Below are 26,774 nucleotides of genomic sequence, written 5' to 3' on the forward strand. Positions count from 1 at the left end.
AAAATGCCATGAAAGTCTGTTTTTGTTTTTATAAATCGCTTGATTGCACATTCCTCTTTTCATTTTACGAATAGTGTTTTAACAGTTCCAGGTCAACCCTGATGTAATGGAGAACTTAATGTTTCAGACTGTTTAGAAATATCTCCTCTTTGTGTGTTTTAGCACTGGGATGTGTTTAAAGTGATCACAGAGGTGTTCATCCTGGTACCTGCTCTAGTGGGGCTCAAGGGAAACCTGGAGATGACTCTAGCATCTCGTCTCTCTACTGCTGTATGTAAAAATACTTATCCAACTGGACAATATATGCATTACTGTATGTATATATTACTTATAATCTATCTCAAGCTGTAACTTTTAATGGCCCTGAGATGATCAAGTGTGTCTCATCATGATTAAATGAAAACGCTTCAAGCTGTTATCTGCTTCACTGTGGTTTTGTTTCCCGTCTTCCTCAGGCTAACACTGGACAGATGGATGACCCCAAGCAGCAGTGGCTGATGGTGACCTGTAATATTGCTCTTATTCAGGTGGGTGAAACAGAAACACACAGATATTTTATATGGTTGATATTTTACATAATCCACTGCAATCCGACTTTAGTTCCTGTCAGAGATAATTTAGACAATATAAACATGAATTAACTGAACAGACATTCATTTAACTTTAAATAAATATAAAAGAATATGAACAATTCCTCTACGAGACTTCATTCTGCAGGAGTCCTCGGTCTTAATTACCAATGAGTACTCATTATAAAAATACATTTTTAATCTGTTTAATGGCGACTGAAGGCATATGATCTTAGGCTCTGATGAGCAGCTGTGATTCTAGAGCTCCTCTGCTGTCTTCCTCAGGTTCAGGCCACTGTGGTGGGCTTCCTGGCAGCTCTTGCGGCCGTAGGTCTTGGTGCTTTGTCCAGAGGGGGTGTAGAGCTGGACCAGGCGGCTGTCCTGTGTGCTAGCAGTGTTACCACCGCATTTGTGGCCGCTCTGTCCTTAGGTACACCACTCTTTATTTCTTCAAGATAACATGAAATCAAAATGTACTTTCTTCATAAATACAGAGTTCTGGCATGAAACTCTAGATGGCGCTGTCTGATAGGTGTAACTCAATCTGACCTAATGACATCATTATAACATGGCACAGCTGATTGCGAGAGTTGTCATGACAGAAATATATCTGGTCTTATTGCTAATGATTCACTAATTGATGTCACATTATGAAAAAAAACAAATATAATTTTCATGATCTAGACATGTATGTGCTTCTAAAACAGTCCACTTTTCACAATCCACAATACAGAAAAAAAAAATCAAGTTCCAATATTACTTTCTATATACATACTTAAAGTATATTTTAAGTTTGGGGTCAGTCAAAAATGTTTTTTGAAGTAAATGTAAATATATTTTTATTCAGCAAGAATGCTTTAAATTCAAAAGTGACAGTAAAGACATTTACATTGTTACAAAAATGTGTGTTCTTTCTACTCAACAAAGAATCCTGAAGAAATGTGTCACAGTTTCCACAAAAATATTAAGCTGTATGAAATCAACCAATTAGAATGATTTATGAAGGATCATGTGACAGAAGACTGGAGTAATGGCTGCTATTCTTTTTTGTTGGACAATTTTTATGGAAATGTGATGGGAATTCATGTTGTTTATATGTACTGGAATAGCTTTGTAGCTTGTACAGGATGTGCAAAGCAACATTGTGTATAAAACATTTCTGAATAAGGCATATTTTAAAATAACAAACGCCACCCAGACTATGATTTCAGTGTTCCTATTTTTTAATAAAAGCATTTGCATGCCAAAAGACAGGACCTTTCTGGGTAATGCAACACAATCATTTAGTCTTTTTTTCTTTGAATCTTACATTTCTTTGAATATTACAGTCTAACATTACCCTGTCAGTTACAGACTCTGCTGCTTTCTTCCATGTCCAGGTCTGGTGATGATTGGTGTGATCATTGGCTCCAGGAAGGTGGGCATCAACCCTGATAATGTGGCCACACCGATAGCAGCCAGTCTGGGAGATCTCATCACTCTTTCTCTGTTGGCTGGAGTCAGCAGCACACTGTTCCAGTACAGAGGTGTGGGGCCATTTAGTTATTCATGTATTAATAAATAATAACTGCTAGTTTAAAACCTAAAACCTGTACATTACATATTGTTACAAAACAGGCTGATATTTATTAACAGCCTTAATTATATTGACAATCATTAAAAAATCATTTAAAAAACACTGCAATTTAAAAATGCATAACTTAATCACTTACTTTTATATATATATATAAAATGATTATTAAATTATTAAATATAATAAAGTATTATTTTTATTTATATTAAATGAAATGTATATATATTAAAATGTCTTAACTATAAAAAAATTAAGTAAATTACAATTAAATCAATTAAAAATAAAGTATTGTTTACTTTTTGTATTAAATAAAATATCTTAACTATAAAAAATTAAGCAAATTACAATTAAATCAATTAAAAATACATACGTTTTTATTTTTGAGCCTCTAAATGTTCCTTCCTTATTAAATGAGTGTGAACTGTTAAAAATGTACCAGAAGAGGGCAGTAGAAATTCACCAAAATAGTACTTTATTACAAAGATGTGCATTTTTAGGTCTCATGGTTTCCATGATTAAAGATTACATTAAAGAGTGGGAATCCTTTCCCCTTAGGAAAATCATCTTTCTGTTTTGTTTAGAAACATCACAGACTCTATTCTCTAGAGTCCTTAAAATCTGGATTTACATAAATCATAGCACATTATCTGAAATATGTAACTATTTATTATGTCTAGCATATATCATCAGGGTAATCTACAATGTTTGTGTTTCCAGATGTGTGGTACTTGTCCCCGTTGGTGTGTGTCTTCTTCCTGCTGCTCATTCCTCTCTGGGTGCTCATCGCTAGACAGAGTCCACAGATTAAAGAGGTTCTGAAGTCGGGCTGGCAGCCTGTTATAGTGGCCATGTCCATCAGCAGGTACAAACGTGCATACAGAGACACAGTCTTCTATTAATGTGTCAGATTAACATGAAAATTGTTATGTATTCATTAATAACTAATTAATTGTGCCTGTAATAAAGGATTAAATAGAGGTACATATTAGGGATTTCTTTTCTTTTTTAGATCTGGAAAAGTAATGGAAATTATAAAAAAAATAAAAAATCAATCAGTTGATATAAATCTTTATGGAAGATTACTCCAAAATGACTTATTAGCTAGATTGCTCTGTTTAGAGTGTAGTCTCAATCATAAAAAAACTGAACAACTAATAAAAATTAGTTGCCTTAAAAGGTATGGGAAACTTGTTGATTAGATTTGACATAATTTTGACAAAATAACATTCAAGTTTTTGTACTTAGAATTCCCTGAAGAAAAAAAAAGAAAGAAAAAAAACAACAACAAAAAAAGAGACTGTCCAATTTACTCAGTCATTAGTTTGTGTGTGTGTGTGTGTGTTTCTCTTCTAAAATACTGATTAATGTATTTCACTAAAATGTGTAATCTACTAGAATACATTACAATATATATATAACTAATTAATGTTGAAAATGACTATTGCTTTTGACATTACTGGAAACTAGCATATTAGCATGCTAATATGTGCTGTTTCTAGCTATTAGTTTGCTGTGTTGCTAGCTAGTACAACCTCATTAATATAATACCAGATATATTATATCGAATTCAATGAATCCTTTCAGGGAACCATGTAAAATCACTTTAATGCTACTTAATTGGGTCATTTAAAAATACCCTAATTCCAATGAAGTTACATTAGCAAATTATGTTTTCTGACCAAGACTTATTAAAAAAAATACAAATAAAAAATACCATCAAGATTACTTAATAGGACATTACTCATTCAAGATGTAAACATTCCACTAAATTAACTCCTTTTGTGTTTCATGGAAGAACAGGTTTGGAAACATAAAATAACAGAAATATCATTTGTGGGTCAACTAATCATGAAACTCTTGCCAATTTAAGTTTCGGAGGCCTTATTCTTGATAAGACTGTGAGCGATCCAAACTTTGAGGGCATGGCGGTCTTCACACCAGTCATAAACGGTGAGTAAATGTCAATCCCAGATGGCACACGTACGTCTGCAAGACGTCTGTTATAGATCACTTCATCTGGAAAGCATCTGCTATGTACAAATATCTGATAGACGTCTTTAAGATGTCAGTTTTACATACACTCTAATTCATAAACATCTTAAAGACATCTTCTAAACGTCTATTTGACATCTGATAGGAAACGTCCTATAGACATATTGCATATCAGAACATACTCAGAACCATGCTGAATGTACAGTAGGCAATACAGAGTAACAGCAAACCTGAAAAACAAGTTCAGAAACTTAATTTAAGGCCCCTTTCCCACTTCAACTTCTCATTACAGTAAAATTGATCACATCTCTTTCTGCGTTTGGAACTCAATTCGTGGATTCAGGGAGACAATTGGACTGCGCTGCCAAAATAAATCCATCTCATTCCAAATCGTCGCAATAAATCAGAGCACTGGCTTTTCATTGGCGGCATTTTATTGTACATGAAAGAAGTCAAGTATTTTGATGGGAGTTACTAATAGACTTAAAAACCCCAGCTGAGGCAGAGTTTGTTTGGTTTTACGTAAAATATCACTTTTGGTGATTTGTCAGTTTTAGAAATCTGGATTAGATTTCCCCTCGCTGGTTCCGTTCCTACCCAGCTGCACATGTGCTCTACCAACGTCCCGTCCCTCTCGAACGATGACTCAACAGTATGTTGGCGGAAACTACACGCATCCCAATGGGAATAGAGCATGTCAGAGTAGTAAAAGCGGCCTAATCCAGTAGTAGCTGTGATTTCTCAGCCAAAAAGTTCTCTTGACGTCTTCTCTAGTTGTTTATCTGAATCTGGCACCCTATTTTTTCCAGCTCAATCCTGAGACAAACTGCCATTAATGAGGAACACAAGGTGGCTGTGATTCAGGAAGACTTAATTTGATACCTCATTACCTAGTTTGATATTCATATCAAGGAATGCCCTCCTGCTGTAATATTCCCCATAGAGCGTCATTTTAAAAGCTATTAATTGTGAACAAAATACTCTGAAGATATGCTTACAATGTATATTTGACAAATGTCAGCGTACATACAGTACTCCCCTAGCCGCATGCTGCGTTCCAACACACGTTTCATTTGTGACTGAAATGAGGTGAATATGAGAAACGTAATGGTGTAATGATTGGAAAGCTCTCACATTCTTTCCTTTTTGAACTTTTCAGGTGTGGGGGGGAATCTGGTGGCCATCCAGGCCAGTCGGATCTCCACCTACCTTCATCTGTGGAGCGTACCTGGAGTCCTGCCCTATAAGATGAGACAGCACTGGCCCAACCCCTGTGCCACATTCTTCTCCTCAGGTGAGGTCACTGTCAAACTATTTGTGCACCTCAGATGAATTCACTCCTTCAGATCCTTGAGATAAAGTGGGTAATTAGTAGTGTTTGCTAAGTCAAGCTTCACTATTGCTGAACAAAGCATGAACCCTGATATTTGCACTTCAGCACATTAATCATCTGCACCATTTGTGCTACAAACATGAGTGATATCTGAAACCGTGCTGTATTTTGAGAAGGGGTGTGCTATTCATTTTCTTAAGTGGTTAGACAATGATTGCACAAAAAAAATACTGTAGATTTGCATTGAAGGAGAGGCCTGAAACTAGTAAAGAACCACCTTTGAAAATGAAAAAATGTCATTTTGACCTTTTTAAAATAATTGAAAAATGAACTTACCTTTGGCTCGTGCCATTTCTCCTCAGGTGTGAACTCGAAGTCGGCGCGCGTGCTGTTCCTCTTGGTGGTTCCAGGTCATCTGTTGTTTCTTTTTGCCATTAATATGCTCCAAGGAGGCCACGCTGCCATCACACCAGCATTTATCTGCTGCTACCTGGGTGCTGCTCTGCTTCAGGTGAGCCTTAGGCCCTGTCCACACGAACGCGGTTATTTTTAAAACCGCAGCTTTTTCTACATGGTTTGGCCGTTCGTCCACACGCAAACGCAGCACCAGGTCACTGAAATGGAACATTTTTGAAAACACCTTCCTGCAAACTCCGGTTGCAGTGTTACCGTGTAGACAGCGAAACCGGAGTTTTTGGCTTGTGACGTCGGAGCCTTCGCTGTTATCTCCGCCTACTGGAAACTTTTTCAGGCTTCTGATTGGCCAACATGGCTTTACGGTTGAGATTATATCGCCACCTGTTGGTTTGGCATGCTCTTGACAGTGCTTCATAGCATGCGTTTGCGTTTTCATGTGGACGGAGATTTTTTTTTTAAACGGAAGACGGAAAAACCCAGTTTATAAAAATACCCGTGTACGTGTGGACATGGTATAAATTGACATGGCCTTAGGCCCCGTCCACACAGAGACGCGTTTAGCTGTACACTCATAAATTTTGTATCGTATAGGCGTTTCGTCCACACGGATCCGGCGTTTTGGGAGAGTGAAACCGGGTCCCAGAGTGGATAAATCTGAAAACGCCACCCTTGTGTTTTCGTGTGGACAGCGAATCCGTATATTTTCTGAAACGAGGATGTCATCAGCCCACGTCTCGCCCCTAGTCAGACACTGCTACGTTACGTAACAGCAACCAAAGCATGAACAAACACTGAACGATTGTCTTTTTATTAAATAACATTAACACCGATTAATAAATGTATTGTTTCATGTTCGTTTGTATACCGCGCGCAAGGTTTATGCGCATAGTCCAAGTCTTCTTCTCCGTTTTTAGTGCATCTCTGTGTGCAGAATTACAGCGCCACATACTGGTCTGGCATGTATACTACATAGAGAAAGCTCTGGCTTCGTGTGGACGTAGCCTTAGTGCTACAAGCTTAAGTGTTTAATGTTTACACCGCTAGTGCTGGCAAACAGAATTCTAAAAAAAAAATTACAGATTCCCCACAAAAAAAAAATATATATATATATATTGTCATGACCTACTTGAATGATGTGGCTAAAATACTATGTATGGGCATTATGAAACAGGGTGTGGTTTCAAATATGACCAGTGTTGGGAGTAACGCATTACAAAAGTAATAATATTACAGTAGTATATTAATCCTGAATTTTACTTGAAGTCTTTGAAAAGTTAAAATATGATCTCCAATTCCCATGTAGTGACTATTTTAGACTATATTAACTTATAAAAGGACCCCAACAGGAAGTAAAGATATTGGTTAGGTTTACTACCTTATGTAATGTTTTTGAAAGACATCTCTTATAATTTCCAAGGCTGAATTTATTTGATCAAAAATACAGTAATATTGTGAAATGTTGTTCAGTTTAAAGTAATCGTTTTCTATTTTAATATATTGTAAAATGTATTCCTGTGATACAAAGCTGAATTTTCAGCATCATTACTCCAGTCTTCAGTGTCACGTGATCCTTCAGAAATCATTCTAATATGCCAATTTGGTGCTTAAGAACATTTCTTATGATTATCAGTGTTTATCAGTGCTGAAAAAAGCACGTTTTGTGGGTTTTTTGATAAATAGAAAGTTCATAAGAACAGCATTTTTTAAATGTATATTTTATATAAAAATTTGTTATTGTATATAAAAAATATTTATATATAATTTAAATAAATTTCCTTACTGTCCCTTTTAATAATTTGAATGCCTCCTTGCTGAACTAAAGTATTATTAAAAATATCAATTATTGAACGATTAATATTAATCTTTGTAAAAAAAAAAAAAAAAACGGTCTGTAATAAGTTGTCACAATATGGGCATTTCATTTTAAGAAATGTAATGTTTAATCTTGTTTTTCCTCACAGGTCGGGATCCTCATTTATACAGCAGACCTGATTGTGCGTTTGATGTGGAGAAAAGGTCTGGACCCAGATAACTTCTCCATCCCGTACCTGACTGCACTGGGAGACCTGTTGGGCACGGGTTTCCTGGCCCTGTGTTTCCGTCTGGTCATGTTAATGGAGGGGCTCGGCTTGTAAAATGCTAGACCTCCTCCTCCCACCTCCAGATCCCAGTTCATGGGACCTTTGCCACCCAGGCTGGCTGCAATGCTTTAGAGATGCGAACTTGTCTGTGGGAAGCTAAAGACACAATATGAGCCACATTGTTTCTGTGCTTACAGGACATGTTGACTGGAAATATGAAATACATCGGCAGGTATGGACTTAGTAGCTGACAGTCTGTAATATGATTATACTCTTGGTGTGTTGTCCTGTTGCCTCAGTGATGCTGCTTTCATACACACTAGTCACCTGATAACTGTATAACTTTATGTGCCATGTATAAATTGAATTTGACGTTTACAAGATTTAAGACCTTGAAGGATTCTGGGATGTTTGTTTTTGTCAAATATCGTTTTTGAGTGTGATTTAGGATCGAAAGTCTCAAAACTTTGAAGGTCATTCCTTTGCTGTTGTAGTAACTACATACAAGATCATAATTGCTGCTAGATATTTTTACTGGATACTATATCTCATATACAGAGGGTGTGACGTACCTCTAAGTTTGTAATTTTTTTGCACCTGAAATATTTTTTCTCAAAATACCACACTTTGGAAAAAGACAAAATCTTATATAATGAATTAATTGATGACAATGGTATTGTTCATGTGGCAGTTTTATTCAACACATTTGTAATATCTTTACTCTGAATTATAATTAACCTTACTCACATAATTTTTCTACAGTTTAAGTGTTGTGGTCCCTAAAACAGTAAAAAAAAAAAAAAAAAAATTACATATTTGTCCAGAAAACAGAGTTTAACTGTCGTACCAGAGGCAGTGTGCCTTTATATTTAAAATATTAACAAAAAATGAAAGCACATGAAATCACTGTTGGTTGATGTATTCCCCGTTGTCCACTGGGGAAAAGAACAAAAACATTGAAAACAAGTTAATTACCCTTCAAAGCAAGATTCCATATTGTCTAGTGCACATTGGCATTCACAGTTTTGCAGCACATGTATGCCCACAAGCTTTCAAAACAGGTGCAAACTGTTAGTTACATCACAAATGGCACACACTGTTGCCACACTCTCAAAAGCTCAGCTCATACAGTCACATTTCTCATATAAATCAATCCATTCAAACAACATTCATAATTTTACATCAGAATAATGACATTATGACAGGACAAGCACTGGCACTCCTGTAACTTTCAAATCAAGACATGACGTTCCTCTTCAAATGATTATATATATTGCTCGTTGAAATGTATTATAAACCTAGACATATAGATGACTCTCTTTGTCCTTTCAAAATGCTGAAAGATTCCAGCTGAATAGTGAAATAGAGCCTAACTATCAAGATAGAAAACATTTTCCAACAAAACATTTCCAAGAGCAATTTCGGAAGGTTCGATTTGCAGTGTGGCACACGAGGTACCCACTGTGCACCAGGACATGTCAGCCTGTCAGCCAGATATTAGTCAGACGACTCATTCTCACCCTTTCTCTAAAGATTTCATCATCATTTCAACCATAACCATAGGCTTTTTCGCAGACAAGAAGAAATACCTAAATTATTAAGGGTCATTTCAACCAAGTGCTAATGAACCAAAAGAACATTTCACATAGTTGTGAAAACTAATAAGACGTTGAACTCTACTGTCAGGGATTGCTTTTCTCTCACTTTAAGAGCTCTAAGGGATAGATAATCCTCTACGGACTCAAACACATACCGGTACCTCTCTAAAAACCTTTATTGCACTTCAGCCCTTATTACAAATTCATAAGACGAGTGTTTCCTCCCAGGATCATGCTGATGTTTGACCTGCAATGGCAAGTGAGTAGTTTGCACCTCACCCTGCATCCATAGCTCAACAAGAGCCACACTGATGAGGGTCTACCTTTCCCCAACCACAGCTATGTACAGTTTACACAGCCCGTTGCATGCTAAATGAAGGGGAGACTCTATGAGAACGCCATTCCTTTCCAGAGTAGCTAAACCGCCCAAGGTAGACAGCCTTGTCCAGTTTGCGACTGCAAGGGAAGTCTAAATTCATCCCTTACCTTTGACTCCCTCCAACATATTACCAGCAATCTGCTTGAAACAGTTGACCGTTTGATACCTTTAGACTTGGAAACTACCTTTGTGATTGGGCGTAAGGTTAAGGTCTGAAATCATATCCAGGGAATGTTAAAAAGGAGGCTTTGAGATCAGCTTCAAGAAATCTCTTCGAGATTAACGTCAAGGCTTTGCTGGTTCCAGTTCAAGAGCAAAATCCACAATAAATATGCTACGTAAACAATACCATAAATATCATTTTGGGTGGTGAAGATTAAAGGACATGAAACATTCATAGTATTTGTCTATTGATGAAGAATCCTGCTTCACTTATCAACATTCAGAAGGACAAAGGCACATACTTGGAGCTCGGTCAAAAGTGACCAAAGCCAAAGGAATTACAGACAGTATTTTGTGAACTTTTGGGATGGGATGGGATGCAACACCCCAGCCAGCACTAATCTGTTCACAGTGCTGAATTTCGCCTCAAGGGACCAATGGAGACGCCATATCCAAGGTGCATCCTCTACAGGTTCCCTCAGGCAATTCACTCGAAATCCAGACACGAGCGAAATGTTAGTCAGTGCCCGCAAGACTCACATCCATGTGTGCAAGTTTTAGGATCAGTTGAAAGTCGCTGAACTGTTCATCTCAACTTCAAGTATGCCGGCACAGAGTAGTTAAAAAGCAAGAAGTCCATTCGGTAAAGGTTGAAGAGTTTCTTCTGGTAAAACGGACTGATTTTGTCGAAGAACTTGGCGGCCATGTCACCTGTGGTCCTGGTGCTCTTGGATGTGGCGGGAAATTTGACCTCTCCTTCGGCACCTGCTAACTTCAGGATGTAGCGTGAATCTTGCACAAGAGTCTCATACTTGCCCACCACGTCGTAATGGATCAGGCAAGGGTGGCAAAGTGAGTGAACCCTTTCCCAGTGTTCATTAAACGGTTCCTCTCTCTGAGTCTGGGGGTCTACTAAATAATACACAAATTCCTCGAAGGAGACGTCGTTGCCTTTTTCCAATGCTTCAGCCTGGGGGTCCGCACGATGCCTCCGGATGATTTTGGTCCCATAGCGTTTATGGAAGGCCGTGTTGTAGCTACGGGTAAACTTGTTGCGATATGCCGAGACAAGTCTCTCAAAGGGTTCGCGCACAAAGACAAACTTCAGATATGTGCGTAGTCGCTGGTTGATCTCGGCTGTGGAGTACTCCGAGAGCGAACGCAGGTTGCCCACTACGTGAGCCTCATTTGCTGGAATAGCCAGTGGTTCGCGATAACGCCCATCTCCTGTTAGCACCATCAACACACGTTTCCAGTTTGTACATGCCACTTTGGGGACATAGCAATACAGTAACTTGTGTTTATCATCCACTATGAGGTGGCGGAGGTCCTCCGGGCTGAGTACACGTCTTTTGTGGGTGTGGGTGCGACAGGTTTCCTCCAGGAGCTCCCTTCGACCCTGCAGAGTGGCCTGCACTGCAGACTGCTCCAGCTGGAGGACAGGAAGGAATGGTATAAGAGGAAATGGAATGAAAAAAAGTCACCATTTGTGTTCCACGAAAGTAAAAAGTCACATGGGTTCAGAACAGAATTTCATTTTTTGGTGAACTATTGCTTTAAAAATATTTTCTTCTGAAACCGAATTTCCGGATTTCTTATCAGTGCACTGACCACAGATTCCACTACACGTATTTGCGTGACTTTATGTGATATGACAGTTGCTGTCTGAGGGAAGTTCTTGTGAAACCATGAGGCACATAGCTGTTATAGGAGGGTAACGGTTTTGCCTGGGGGATGATCCACAGATGGGTTTGATAATTGCAATATAATAGGATTTGAAGAGCTGGTAGTGTTTCAACAGGAAGGATTTTATCTAGACGTTCCACTGAGACCTTTAAAGGGATTGTTCACCCAAAAATGAAAAGTCTGCCATCATTCACGTCATGTCATTCCAAACCCCTACAACTTACTTCTGCCTGTATACCACAAGAGCAGACGTTTAGCAGAACATCCTGGCAGTTTGCTTCCACTACACAGTGAACAGTGTCTGTAAATTTCCAAGGGTATTGTATGGCTTAAAAAAATGTATATGGTGCACAAGTCACATGGATTACTCTTAATATACTATGTTTGCCAATTTTGAAATTTGACAGACCCAGCTATCTTTTACTTGTATTATTTGAAAAGAGCAGCCAGGATTTTCTTCTTTTCAACAGAAGAAAGTCAGTCATACAAATTTGGAAAAACATGAGCAGACTAAAGCATTTTATTTTGAATTATGTTAAATACTACCCTTTAGTGCAGAATCCACTGGCATAGCTATGATGCATATAGTTTCATTTTGTCAGATGGTTAGCATGTGTCTTTATGAGATGGTGATTGTGTAAAAATAAGGTGTTGAGGGTGAATGAATTGAGCCCCAATAGGAATGTGAGGTTGTTATTTTAGTAATTCATCTTCCACTGCTGTTAAAATCTGTCCCTTCAACACCAGGGGCCCGAGGAATGCACTCTGTCCTCTGTTAATCAGAGCTATCCCCAAAAATCGTATAATTCATACTTCGAAATTGCTTGCAGACGTATCATCAAATTCACTTTGTCTTATTTAATTTAATAACTGTTAATCAACAACATTTCAATGATTTCATTGCTGAAATACATACCTGGTCATTTTCTTGTAGTGTCTGCAAAGGACTTCTTCCTGATTTAACTGAGAAACTGTTCCGGCCCGAAATCTGTTCAGAAGCTACAAGCACACAACAAATGCAAAAGATGAGAAATGGCAACAGAAAGATAATGGCTCCAAAAGCAAAACATTTAGACAGCCATTAAACATTTAATTACTTTTTGTAAAGGCAACAAATAATATTGCTATTAAATATGGTCATCGTTGGTTTGAAAAAAAAAAACTCTAACCCCCAAGCTTTAAACTTCAGTCTATATCTCGCACTGCTATTGAAAATGAATGATACATCAAATTGGTGATGAGAGCTGTGCTAGTAATCTATGCTAAATATCTTTTTAACAATACAATGAGTGCATTAACTTATATTAAAGGAACTTATACTGACCAGAATATGACTCGGAGGTGGGGTCTTTTGATGTGGGCTAATAAGAAACTACCCAGAACAACCTAGAAACCATATAGCAGCATGCTAAAAACCACTCTGAATGCCTTAGCGACCGCATAGCAATGCCTTGGCAACCACTCACAACATCCCAGGACTGTGACTGCAAGTTTTGCATGTTCAAGCACCACTCAAATTTTCCTCAGAAAGAGCTTCTTTGTGGTTAAGAGACTCGTGAGTCGTGACCTTGTGTGGAGAGAGCAGAGATCAAAGCACTTTGTCTGAATGATCATGTTATTGAGCTATAAAAGATTAGAGCTGTTAATTCTCAGCATATGGGGACCAGCGGGGTTCAGGTTGGTCAGTTACTGCCTTCTCTGACTCCTGCACCTAGCTGATCGGCCCTAAAATTCCTCCTTCACATTTGCATTTTCTATAGGAAAGTGAAAGACAGTGCTTAACCCTCAAAAAATGCTGATCATCAATCCCAGGAGGACAAACTAAAAACATTTAAGCTTTCGGGGAACTTTTCTTTTGTCATTTTCTATCAATAAAAAAATAAACATCATAATTAAATAAAACAAATGATACTAAAATCAGATATAATTTTTTATCAAAAAATTTGGTAAAATATGGTAATGTGGGACACTGATAAATAATACATTAACAACGTATATTTATCAAAAATATCTCATGTTAAAAAAAGCTTAAAAAGAATTAGTGGTACACCATTTTGTACCTTATTTGTGGAAATTGTCAAAAGACATACTAGAAAAATATGGATTATATGAGGATCAAATGGAAAATGGAAGAAAAATGATATAACATGGAAGGGGCAGAAAGAAGGAAATGTGGAGGGGGTTGAGTACATATACAGACCTGTGCTATGAGAGCAGGCGCTGATGGCTTTTCCAGCCTTTATATACACTCATCATTCAACCGGACAAATGGATAAATTAAATGAATACAAAACTGCATATAAGCCAACAAAACATATGCAAATGGATAAATTCCAAAGTGACAATCAAGTCTAAATGTGCTTATTTTCCTTTTTATTTTTGGGCTTTTTGACTTCTATTACAATTACAGTAAAGAGTGACACTGCAACATTTGCAAGTGAAATGCTTAAAATTTACCAGCAGCCTTGTTTATAATGGGAGCGATCTGCTTTTGCACAAGGAAGTCTTTACTAAGTTTTCTAAATCAAACAGACAGAGCGTGACAACGCGAGTACTCTAAACAGTAGAATCATAGTTCACTTTTCAGCCCTGTATAATTAGGCTGCAAAATTAAGACATGCGGATATTAATTAATTCAGTCATGATGAAGATGTTGCTTGGTAACCTTCCGGGAGCATCTAGTCATAAAACGTAATTAATATTCATGATTGCTTAATTCGCCAGATGATTAGCACCCACTCAACAACGTCTGCCTTTCAGCCAATACATTAGACCAGCTCAGTGAATAAAAAAAAAAATATATATATATATTAGCATAAAGTCTTGAGTTGTGCTGCTGCTCATATACATTTCAAATACTTTCAATGTGAAATATCTGAGGTACATTTTTTAAAATGCTCCTATCTGCTACAAAAACTTATTTATGACTCACTGAAGTTGGTTACCTCACAACAGATAATGCAGTTGTTAAATGGTAGTGTACAAAGTCATAAAAAGGGAACTATTTAGTGTTACCAAATGCCATAATTTGATGTCTGTTCCAAGCATATCAGAGCTGCCATTGCAAAATTATGTCTTTTCACAATATACTCCTATAATAAACAGATGAGAATCTTTTTTAAAAGGAAGTCTGAAAGTGTGTGCAAGAGGCTGTTAGGGGCTGTCAGATTCACAACCACAGAATGACTTGCAAGCTAACTTCCTCTTGTGACTTTTTTTTTTTTACAGGAACATAGTAATCTATAGAGAATTGCTAGTTAAATGATGACTAGACACAACACAGTATCACCCAAAGAAATACTAAATGAGTTTTCCAAACAATCCTAAGCTACTTAGTAGAAAAAAAGCGCTAAACAGCTTCCAAAGGTGGGCAACAATGAGATCTCTTTTTTAGTCTTGTTAGTATGCACTATGAGTGAGGTTCCACAAGTCAACCGAGGCCAGACGGCGACAACAAAGATTATTTGCTGGAATGCTACACAGGCTTGTGGCCATTCATGTTTGCCTGTGAGGGTTTATAGAGGACAACACACAAATCAGCAGGCTTTTGCTGCAACTGCTCGCTTACTAATCGAATTTTGCTTGGCCTCATGTGGAGAGTTTTTTTTTTTAGTTCTGTGCAGTGACTTTTTTTTTAATAAGATTTTGAGTTTTTGTACTCCTGAAATCAAATGATTTATCTTCTCAATTGTCTTCACAGCTGGTGTTCTCGCCCCTATAGTCTAAATATAATTAGACTGTGGTACATGGAAACACATTCAAATGACTTTGAGGATCATGTTTCTCTGTTTCAAACAACAGTGGAAAAATAAGAGCTCATGCCTCATGGACGCCGTGATGTCAGGAAGCATCATATGCGTGTCATGAAACCATCAGAATTAGAAGTGAAACCAGTTTGATGTTGACAAGCTGTTCTTGTTCATGTAAAATCTACATTAAACCATTTTTGCCATGTGTCTTGACTCATGTTTCCCAGAAAACGCAATTCCAGTAGTACGATGGAAATGATTACGATCTGAGATATACTGCAGAAAAGTATAAAACTTACTTACTGTAACTTCTGTGTTTTGCCTTGTTTTTATCTCTACTGTCTTGCTATAGAGTTTATCAGTGTCCTCTTTTGTACCTGGTAGGGCTCAAGTACTTGGTGTTTTGTGTACAATATTGCAGCTACACACTGACCATGTTTACATGACCATTAAACTTTGAGGTCATTAAAATTTATAAAAAAAAATAAAGTATCTTACAATCACCAAGGCTGTATTTATTTGATCAAAAATACAGTAGTAACAGTAATATTGCAATTTTTCTTTTTTTGCAATTTAAAGTAAAAAAAAAAGAAGTTTTTTTTTAACTTGAACTGTTTTGCATTTTACATATATATTTTTAAATGTATTCCTGACAAAACTGACTTTTCAGCAGCCATTATTCCAGTCTTCAGTGTCACATGATCAATCAGAAATCATTATAATATGCTGAGTTGGAGCTCAATAAACATTACTTATTATGAATGTTGAAAACAGTTGTGCTGCTTAACATTTTCGTGAAAGTAGAATGTAGACCATAACATTTCTTTTAATGTCAAACCTTGAATATTCAATTATGGTGGATACTCTGTATAAGCACCCCATAATTCTGGGAGCTGCAAAATAGAGGCAGTAATGAAATGTTAAGCTATGAAAGACACATTTTTTAAACAAGAACGAATTTGACTGAGAATTACTGATTTGATCAAATTAGTGCAAAATTACTAAAATGCTTAGCCTGAAATTATAATGAATACCTACTGAGACCTGTTTCTGTACAAAGGAGTCTTACTTATCATAAAGCGTTCTTGGGGCAGAAGGCAATAGTTTTCTAACTAAAGCAATCATTTTCTTTTCTGCCCCAAGCACAATAGAGGAAGTAGAACTCCAATGGGTGCCTTAATATGCCATAAAGCAAAATCCATTACCGAGTGAGGAATGTGCTTAATCAGAGATTTGGATAGAGTTACGTCCACTCATAGTGGCCCAGCACGTCCAACTGTACAGTATTCCATTCATAGCATGAGCTTTACTCTCATAACTATAGCTGAAATTGAGAAGAGAGAAAGAGATGCATATGATATGAAAAGGTGATGAAAGACTGTGCTTCTCTCTTTCTCCTCAGAGCCTCAATGTGAGGGTGTCACTCTATCCCTGACTAACATAGAGCCGTGACTGTTCATCCCAAATCCCAAAATTCCATTTTAGGCTGGAAATTTCCCCTTATTTATTAAAAGGACATAGCCTTTTTTCTCTTTCCCAGGCCTGAAGCGTGAACAAATTATGAAAACAAAAGAGAAGATACAACAACCTTGCGACCCTCAAGCTGTTCTACATCAAGAAACTGTCTTCTATCCAAACGAGTGCCAGTGTTTGGCAATCAAACAATCTGTTCATGTCACTTGCGTGATTTGTTTATTCTATCCAAATCTCTGACGGCTTAAAATCCGTCTCCAGTCTTAGCTGTCTGAAAGGAAGAGCGAAGGATCAGCGTGACTGTTCATCCCAAATCCCAAAATTCCATTTTAGGCTGGAAATTTCCCCTTATTTATTAAAAGGACATAGCCTTTTTTCTCTTTCCCAGGCCTGAAGCGTGAACAAATTATGAAAACAAAAGAGAAGATACAACAACCTTGCGACCCTCAAGCTGTTCTACATCAAGAAACTGTCTTCTATCCAAACGAGTGCCAGTGTTTGGCAATCAAACAATCTGTTCATGTCACTTGCGTGATTTGTTTATTCTATCCAAATCTCTGACGGCTTAAAATCCGTCTCCAGTCTCAGCTGTCTGCAAGGAAGAGCGAAGGATCAGGAGGGTTGGCGGGATGCTGACCAATGCCCCGGCAGCATGTTACATCAAAAGCATCTTGTGCACGGTTCCTCGTAAAATATAAAACAGGTCTATTGGGAAACTTGGCCCTGAAGAGCAGAACGACTCCCAGAATAATGTCATTTTATGGGTAATGCAATGCTTAGACAAACCAGCAATGGCTGATGACGCTATACTAAACGCATGTGCCTGAAGGATCCTGTCAGAAAGTGCTTTTTAAACTGCTGTGTTTATTTATCTGTTCAAGAGAGCATCAAAACCCATGCTTTGCAAATAGGATCAAACATTAAAGGGACAGTTCAATGAAAAATCAAACTTCTGTCATCATTTACTCATCCTTATGTCATTCCAAACCTGTATGACTTTCTTTCTTCTGCGGAACACCAAAGTTATTTTTGAAAAACGTCTTTTCGCCCATAGCCAGTGGGATCCAAAACAAACATAAAAATCAATCCTTCAAAATGTCTTCTTTTGTGTTCTTGCAGAAGAAACTAAGTCATACAGGTTTAGAAACAACATGAAGTTGAATAAAAGACGACAGTTTTGGGTGAACTATCCCTTCAAATCTGTTGTTAAATGTAGGTTTTCAATCTAAAGTCTTTGACTGTTGCAACCTAGGTGGTTTATTCCAAAATCGATAAGGCTTACGCCAAGCTGTGCGAGCATAATCACTCCAATTTACTACAACTAGAGCATAAAATGTGTAAAAGACACGTAAACAATTTAGGAAACAATTTAGGTTGCATTACTGGAGAAAGTACAAATCCAAAATCTAATTTGACCTTCAATCACTTCATAATGTGACTCAATTTTCAAAGATCAAAGAGAGTTTCACTTCTAGGCCTCTGGAGTAATGGACTTCATAAACTTTTCCAACAGGTCCACGTATGAACATTGGAGGTTTGCTTGATGGTAAAGAATGAGCTCATGTTTTACAGCCATGCGGTGTAAATCTTTCGGAACAAATTACCCATGAAGAAACTAGCCCTGTATAATAAGTCGACTAGCTGGACAACTAAGTTGACTATCGTGACCCATCTCATAGCTGCAATAAACAACTGTGACAATCAACATCAAGAATAACTACTTTACAATTACCCTTAAATATGCAGTTTTACCAGAGCGAGCTGTAAGGGAGCCGAGTAAAATGCTCGACTGAGATTAATTAGACTGTCTATGTCAAACTAAACAAGCGAAAAGAAGTGTGACGTGCGGCAAAGTCAGCAACACTGCCTCTGTAAACACGAACAGCAGTTAAGTGATGGTGGTCAGATAAGCAATGAAACTGCTGCACACAGCAGACACAATATTAGCCTTTATCAGAGGAGAACATGAAGTCAGAGACATCGTCTTAGTTTCAAATTGCCCACAGTGGGTGTGATGGCGCCAAGAAAAAAAAAAATGACCCTCACTTCCTGGAAATGTCTTTTGACAAAAAGCTCACCTGAGTATTCGATCTGTGCTCTGACTCAGTCAATTACTGCACAGAAAGGAAGAGCAACTCCATATGTTTGGCCATAAACTTTCATGAGTTGTACCTCACCGTTTGCCTTTTGGCTGGACAAGTTTTCTTGATGTTGGCTTCAGATAAAAAAAAAACATATCAGCAGAAGAATGAGGGGAAATTCAATATTCAATAATTAAACAACTTTCCTATTGCGAACTTGATCACAGAATAGGCCGGTTACCAAGTGGTTTTGTGAAGAAACATACATAAATACAAAAGCCATTTTAAGGTAATTACTGATTGCTGCTGCAAGTATTAGGCCAAGACACCCAGAGAGCACTACTGTTAAGATCACTCGTATCAGCTCTTTTTATTGGAACCACTTTTTAGAAGCAAAGAGGACACAGTGGTATACAGCTTAGCCAAACTTCCTGTGAAGTGTGACCGTGTGACCATTGAAGGGGTGTGGCTCAACAGCCCTCTACGAACACCTTGGCAATTGAATCGCCATTGGCTAGTACATTTTTTTGTTTACTCGCCAGACTGATAAATATATACATACACATATACATATATACACACATATACATACACACACACACATATACATACACACATATACACACAAACATATACACACACATATACACATACAGTGGGTACGGAAAGTATTCAGACCCCCTTAAATTTTTCACTCTTTGTTATATTGCAGCCATTTGCTAAAATCATTTAAGTTAATTTTTTTGGCGAGTGAAAATATATCTGAGCTAAACTTATACTTAGCCTCCAACTCACACACTGGCGAGTAAAATCTGATAATTTATTAGCAATTGGCTAATATTAGACATCATCTAGTCGCCAGAGTGAAGATTTAGTCGCATATGCGAGTGATTTACTCGCAATGTAGAGGGTTGCTCAGCAAATAACTGTCTATGAGACAACCAAGAAAAGCTTTAAGCAAATAATGCACAGTATGAAAATGTGAGTCTACAATGAGTTTAATCACGTTTAAGCCTATATAAAAGCTTCCCAGTTTAGAATGAATCGCCTTGATTCATCAACATTAGAATGAGATTAAAGGAATAGTTCACCTGAAAATGAAAATTCTGTCATCATTCACTCACACTCTAGTTGTTCCAAACCTGTATGAGTTTCTTCTGTTGAACACAAAGATATTTTGAATAATGTTAGTAACCAAACAGTTGATGGTAGCCATTGACTTCTATACGAAAAAAATACTATGGATGTCAATGGCTACCCACATTCTTCAAAATATCTCCTTTTGTGTTCAACAGAAAGAAACCTACAGGTTTGGAGCAAGTGAAGGGTGAAGAGGTCCACCGAAAGCAGCGTCTTCAAAAATGCAGGTGTGATCTACAAACACCTGTTAAGGAGAGACAAATGAAGGATCACACAATGTTCTTTTGCCATAGACAAGCTATTTGCCTCCGGCAGGAAGACTTTCTAGGGTCAGATTCTGAACTATCTCTGAGCAGCATGTACCATAAAGCTGCCATACTCCATACTAACAAGCCTGGGCAAGAAAGGTTCAATAGGGCCAAATCTAGTCAGGGGAAGTGGATTTTTCATTTAATTTGAAGAGAAAAAAGCCTTTCTTCATCAACGCCAGCTTTGCAATCTTGGCTGTATAATAACATCTTCACCAAAAGACTCTGAACTTGGCTCTAGTCTAGCTCTTCTGGGTGAAGAGAAAGAATTTAGGTTTTGTTTACAACACGAAAAAACAAGAATATACATTAGCTATTACTACCAGGTTATCTCTATTTGTTCAAAGTTTCTTATCTATAATTCACAGGAAACTAACCATCATCTACATACCTTTTGTGGTTACATACTTCACTGCCCCATTCTGCTTCTGATCTTGTCCAGGTGGTTTTCATAAATTACTGTCACAGCACAGGTTTACCTCCATAAACTGTCATTGAACCCAAGTAATCTCTGGTTGAAAAATCTGACATGGTCATATGAAGCCTTTCCCAAAACTCTGGGGAAAGTCAAAGCCACTGACCTTTAATTCCCCCTTCTTCTCTAATCTCACGCTATCCTTCTTCAAGGTGATCCGTTCCTCTCTGAGGCATCAGGGGAAAGGTTTAAAAGGTTTCAGAATGCCCCAGAGTCTCCCAGTGGGGGCTTTCCAAACATTCCGGTTTTTCTCTGTCTGCTTTGTTTCCAGCAGGTTTCAACAGCCGTTTTTTGTTCGCTGTTCTAAACAGGCTGAACACGTGTGCACTCTAAAGACAGTTTGATGTCCTTTTTATGTCAGAGGAACTGCCTTTTTTGTGGCATGCTTGTCTATGTTATCTAAACTTGTCAATTGGAATCAAACTGACTTCAAAAACTTGACGTGACACTGCTTTGATGTAAATTGAACGTCAAACATATTGGCCTACATATACATCAAACCAGTTTCAGTGTGGGATTAACTTCCTATTTTCACCCAATTACCACTGGAAGAAATTGCTGTCCAAACTGAATTTAAAATGATCTTACAGCATCTTGATCAAGTCTTGACTAATATTCGACGTCAAATTGGGGATTTCAATCAATCCGTCAGGCCTTGTCTACACCTGGTATTAAAGGGATAGTTCACCCAAAAATGAAAATTTGATGTTTATCTGCTTACACCCAGGGCATCCAAGATGTAGGTGACTTTGTTTCTTCAGTAGAACACATTTGATGATTTTTAAGTCCAACCGTTGGAGTCTATCAGTCGTATAATGCATGGCAATGGTAACAAAATCTATGAGTGTAAAAAAAACATGCACAGACAAATCCAAATTAAACCCTACGGCTCGTGACGACACATTGATGTTCTAAGACACGAAACGATCGGTTTACGCCAGAAACCGAACAGTATTTATATCATTTTTTACCTCTAATACACCACTATGTCCAACTGTCTTTGTGCGCGCGCACGGCTTCCGGTGCGTGAGGTGTGTACGCGCTCTGGCGTAGTTTACGTTAATGGGTGTTGTCGCGGGAGGAGCAAACGACAGACAAAACAGCGGCGGTGATGAGGCTCCATTCGGTTCAGGTGTGCCCCATCACACGCCGCCAGCCCTGGCTATTTCAGCGCCCCTCCTCTAAGCAGATAAACATCAAATTTTCATTTGGATTTTAACATGGACAACGTTAAATACAGGTGTAAATGGGGTCTAAAACGTTTTGAGCTTGTACACTTTCAACCACTTCCAGAGGTAGTCGAAAATGTAATCAACCTTTTGTTGTGTAGAACTAACATATGAGCATTATGGGATGTTTTGAGAAAGCACACCAAAACAATTGATTCCAACTAAGCCACACAAAAGATTATGATTGAAATTGTGCCACACAAAGATTATGATTGAAACTGTTGTTACCATTCATATCCTTTCCATTCACTTCCATTTCCTGCTTGCTTGTAAACAGTGTAATAGCTTTAGTCATTCAATCAGATTCATGCTCCGTACTCAAGCAAAAACAAGGAAATCTGAACACAAGTGGTCACAGGAAATTCATTTAAAATGCATGTTAAGACCAGGTGTAATCGGTAATGTGTCTCAGCTCATGTGATCGATCAGATCACTGAAAACAAATCTTAAAGGAAAATTCCACTATTTTTGAAAATAGGCTCATTTTCCAACCTCATTTTCAAATCCATTCAGCCGATCTCCGGGTCTGGCGGCAGCACTTTTAGCTGTAGCTTAGCATAGATCATTGAATCTGATTAGACCGTTAGCATCTCGCTCAAAAATGACCAAAGAGTTTCTATATTTTTCCTATTTAAAACTTGACTCTTCTGTAGTTACATCGTGTACTAAGACCGACAGAAAATGAAAAGTTGCGATTTTCTAGGCCGATATGGCTAGGAACTATACTCTCATTCCGGCGTAATAATCAAGGAACTTTGCTGCCGTACCATGGGTGCAGCAGGCGCAATGATATTACGCAGCGCCTGAAAATAGGCTTATTGGAAGTTACCTAGCTGGGGACTATTTTCAGGCGCTGCGTAATATATGATCGGATCAGATCGGCTGAATGGATTCGAAAACGGTAAAACTCAACTGTTTAACTCTAGGGGAGTTGGAAAATGAGCCTATTTTCAAAAATAGTGGAGTGCTCCTTTAATACCAGATGTACACAAGGCCAAAGTTCTCACAAAGTAAGAAGTCATTTTAAGTCTTTTAACACAGGTTTTAGGGCTGCACGATTAATCGAATGTGATTGTCATGCGCTTTTAGTTAGTAAAACCGGTTCTGTAATCAGCAGTAAATCATCATCACGTGCTTTCAGATGGAGCAGCATTTATGGATGGAGATGGAGAGCCATAGTTCACTGACAAGTTACGCAAAAAAAATTGCAGACGATTTTATTGCGCGATTATGAAATAGAAGAAATCGTTCGCAATAATGACAGCTGTTTGCATAGTTTCTCAGTGAACTACAGCTCTGTGAAGTAAATGCTGCTCCATCTGAAAGCATGTGAAAATACAGGTTTGAACAGTAATTCTGGTGGATTTGGGAGACAAAAATGGGAGAACAGGTGAAAATGCAATTCTAAAGGTCACTAACTATATAACTGTGAACGTTTAACAGTGAACAGTTGGGACTGCAAAACAGAGATTAACTTGGCCTGTTTGGGGTTCAAACCAGCAACATTTTGGATATCAACCTAGATTTTAAACCAACAGACCACTTCATGCAAGTAACTTTAACAGACAAAGCAAAATAACAAGGCCTTTCCTTGAAGGCACTGACCCCAGACGTTTAGGATGTCCGGACCTGGGAGGAGCTACTGGTCAGAATGCACTTGCATCATCATTGCTCACAGTTAACGTTTAAAAAGGTGAATGTCATCAATCCAAGAACGAATTTAGTATGTGGTCAAGACCTGTTACAAAAAGTCTGATTTGTAACCTACTTTTTTTACTGATTGAAAAAGAAGAGCTGTATACCAAGTTTACCACTGAACATTTCTGCAGGAATCACATATATAATCGCCTCCTATTAACATAGTTACATTTTCTCTTTCGATCGGGTTGGATTGCATATTACAATACTTCAAACAACAACAACACATATACGAATCATATGATTACTTACTAACCTAAGATTTTCTATTATTGTTTATTGTAATTAATGTGTCCAGTTCATTCGTTGATGGAGCCAAGATTCAGCTGAAGTTATTTTGAACATAAATACATTCAGCATTTACAGTGAACAATACTAAAATTAATGTCTCAGTTAAAAACATTTCTACATATTTAAATGAAAATTCAAAACCAAATCTGTTATGTGTGGTGACAAAACTGTTGTACGATTTAATGAGTCAAACTACTGACTTCTAATCATATGAGTCGAACATGTCAGAATGGAACGGCTTGTTGGTTCAGTGAGTCGGTGTCATTATTCGAGAACAAATTTGCGAACAAATTGTTCAGACCGGTTTTGTGACCCAGTTCATTCGAAGGATCCGACTCAAAAGAACAAATCCTCCCTGAATCAGACATCGCTACTTTATTTGTAAGACTCACCTGATCTTGAGATGTTCTGGAAGTATACTATAAGAATGAAAAACGACCCGACGCATGTCGCCAGAAACATCCGACCCACTTTGGGCTTTACCATTCTGATACAACTCCAACGGACGATGCCCGACTCTTGCCCGGCGACGGAGGTCCGAGAAGGGCTGTTTGTCGCCGAACAATCCTAAAAGCGTCTGTCCAACGGGTTCCTCATTTTAAAAAGAAACACAAAAACAGTCCAAAAACAACTCGGTGGAAACTAATTCCGATACACGCTTTACCCAAAGCAGCCCTCGTGTCTACCCGAGAACAGACCGCTTTATAGTTAGGGGTTACACGAACCATTCACCTAAAAACCATAACAGGTCCAACTCTGTTTCAGCGAGCCTTCGCTTTCCAAGCGGGTCGCGTCAATTACGCAAACATTCCATAGACAATCTACATGTCTTCGATAGCCTACGTCACCTGTTGCTGTTGTCAGTTGAACACTCAACTTCCCCGAAAACATGGAGGGCATTGTATCAAACTTTCGAGCATGACGTCACGCCCACCAGCATCGAGCTGAGTGTCCAGGGGCCCCTGGATGTGACGCAACAACGGTCTGGAACCCCTCTAGAGTGCGAACGTAAAACTCTAGCGTTTTTGTAACGTTACTGAATGAAAGTAAAACGACTTAAATAACAGACTTAAAGTACGTTAATAATTCACTTTCAGGTCTTTAAAGGCTATTATATTATTTCTATTTAATTATTTTTAAGATTTCAGACTTTTCCGTCTGATAATCACACACACTTTTATAAACTTGTCTAATTCTAAAATACTATACATTATGTGTCAAAGGAGATTTTTGTCATAATAATGTATGTTTAGTGACATCTGGTGGAAAATACTGGAACATTCTGACTGACTGTTTCACTCCTCTCCAGACCAGGGATCTTCAAACTTCAAGAACTCTTTTATTAGTAAAAACACAGATGCCATTACCTACTGTATAATATTGCATGATGCAATCTACATGAGCCACTCTATGATGCACATCATCTACTTTATGATGTTCTACTTTATGATAATCCACAAGGTCATACTTGTGGATCAAATTTTTTAATAACAACTTTGGGAGGGACAATGAAAAATGTAGCTACGCTTTTTGAGTCAATGTAATATTGTATTTTAACACATTTTTTATTCATGCATGCTTGCTCTAAACTGAATGATGTCTTTAGGTTCATTTGAGGTCTTCAGCAATGCGGTGAGTGTGAATTCTTATGAGGTTGTGGTGAATTGGTCTTGTACAGCCTAAGCACAGCTTCCAATACTGAAAACTGTACAGGCAGCATAGAATTGTTTCTATGATAAGTTATCACTGTCATCCAGCCACACCTTCTGTTCACCTCATGAAGAAAAGCATGCATGCATATAACATAATTTACTGTATTAAGCACATAAACAGTGAATGCAGAAATGTAAGTGTTACAGGTTGCTACAAGTTTCCTGTATTAGATGAAGGCTTCAATGTAAACGGGAAGCAGGTTTTAAAAAATGGCGGTCATGATGAACTTTAGTGATAAGCCCTATAGGAACGGGTCATATTGATTCCGGTCAGAGTCAAAGTCCAATAACAACTGGTCTGGTTCATGTTAATTCAGAGTCAAAATGACCCAGACCCAGAGGAAATGTGGTTCACTATTTATATACATGCAAAATATATTTACAATAGCAAGTAATAAAAGACGTACGTTCTCATATTATAAAGCCAAATTCAAGGATAATAATATATAATAATTACTTGTGAAAACTGACTTCATATGGATATAGAGATACTGGAGATGCCATACTATTCTTAATATACTGTATATATATCAGGGGCGTTTCCTCCGAGGAGGCAGTGTCTCCTCAAAAAGTTGGATGAGAAGAAAATCGATATTACAAAAATAAAACCGCGCAAATATGACTAAATATGATATTAAAAGTCTAAAAGTCACTCGTTTTTATAAAGTAAAACTGTCTAACAGCGACACCCGCAGGTAAAGTTACAACGGAGGCTTGCTTCCCTTCGGTCCATAGACTTTCTACAGAGATCCTAAAGCGTGCCGTGACTTTTCTGGAGGCTCATTGCGATGAATGGGGGAAAGTCACGTGAGAGGAGGCAATGCCTCC

At 37.9% G+C, this 26,774-nt stretch overlaps 2 protein-coding genes across 10 annotated transcripts in view; one reads left to right on the plus strand and one right to left on the minus strand.

Annotated features, from left to right (window-relative positions):
• Window positions 1-26,774, plus strand: part of LOC107707027 (solute carrier family 41 member 1-like) — a 79,130-nt gene that overhangs the window by 49,196 nt on the left and 3,160 nt on the right. For 7 of the 8 annotated variants that reach the window (XM_016510902.1, XM_016510903.1, XM_016510900.1 and 4 more), the window contains 9 exons: window positions 163-270; window positions 456-527; window positions 855-999; window positions 1,949-2,095; window positions 2,860-3,004; window positions 4,013-4,092; window positions 5,294-5,428; window positions 5,830-5,978; window positions 7,846-8,902. In XM_016510902.1, the coding sequence (XP_016366388.1) occupies window positions 163-270; window positions 456-527; window positions 855-999; window positions 1,949-2,095; window positions 2,860-3,004; window positions 4,013-4,092; window positions 5,294-5,428; window positions 5,830-5,978; window positions 7,846-8,019 (1,155 nt within the window). In that variant the 3' untranslated portion in view covers window positions 8,020-8,902. Of the gene's footprint in view, window positions 1-162; window positions 271-455; window positions 528-854; window positions 1,000-1,948; window positions 2,096-2,859; window positions 3,005-4,012; window positions 4,093-5,293; window positions 5,429-5,829; window positions 5,979-7,845; window positions 8,903-26,774 lie in introns of those variants that run through there. The other variant, XR_001636215.1, reaches the window with a different exon arrangement.
• LOC107707028 (carbohydrate sulfotransferase 11-like) lies at window positions 8,649-25,155 on the minus strand. Of its 2 annotated transcripts, none has more exons than XM_016510908.1 (3): window positions 25,083-25,155; window positions 12,707-12,789; window positions 8,649-11,536 (listed from the first exon to the last, which is right to left on the minus strand). In XM_016510908.1, exons 1-3 carry the CDS (start codon window positions 25,132-25,134, stop codon window positions 10,691-10,693), a joined length of 981 nt encoding a protein of 326 aa, XP_016366394.1. In that variant the 5' UTR covers window positions 25,135-25,155; the 3' UTR covers window positions 8,649-10,690. The 2 variants fall into 2 exon arrangements, with proteins under 2 accessions (XP_016366394.1, XP_016366393.1); XM_016510907.1 differs by lacking the exon at window positions 25,083-25,155 and adding an exon at window positions 24,627-24,954 and having other exon boundaries at window positions 8,650-11,536.

The sequence above is a fragment of the Sinocyclocheilus rhinocerous genome, unplaced genomic scaffold (assembly GCF_001515625.1).
Source record: "Sinocyclocheilus rhinocerous isolate Xijiao unplaced genomic scaffold, SAMN03320098_v1.1 scaffold714, whole genome shotgun sequence".
Classification (NCBI taxonomy): domain Eukaryota; kingdom Metazoa; phylum Chordata; class Actinopteri; order Cypriniformes; family Cyprinidae; genus Sinocyclocheilus; species Sinocyclocheilus rhinocerous.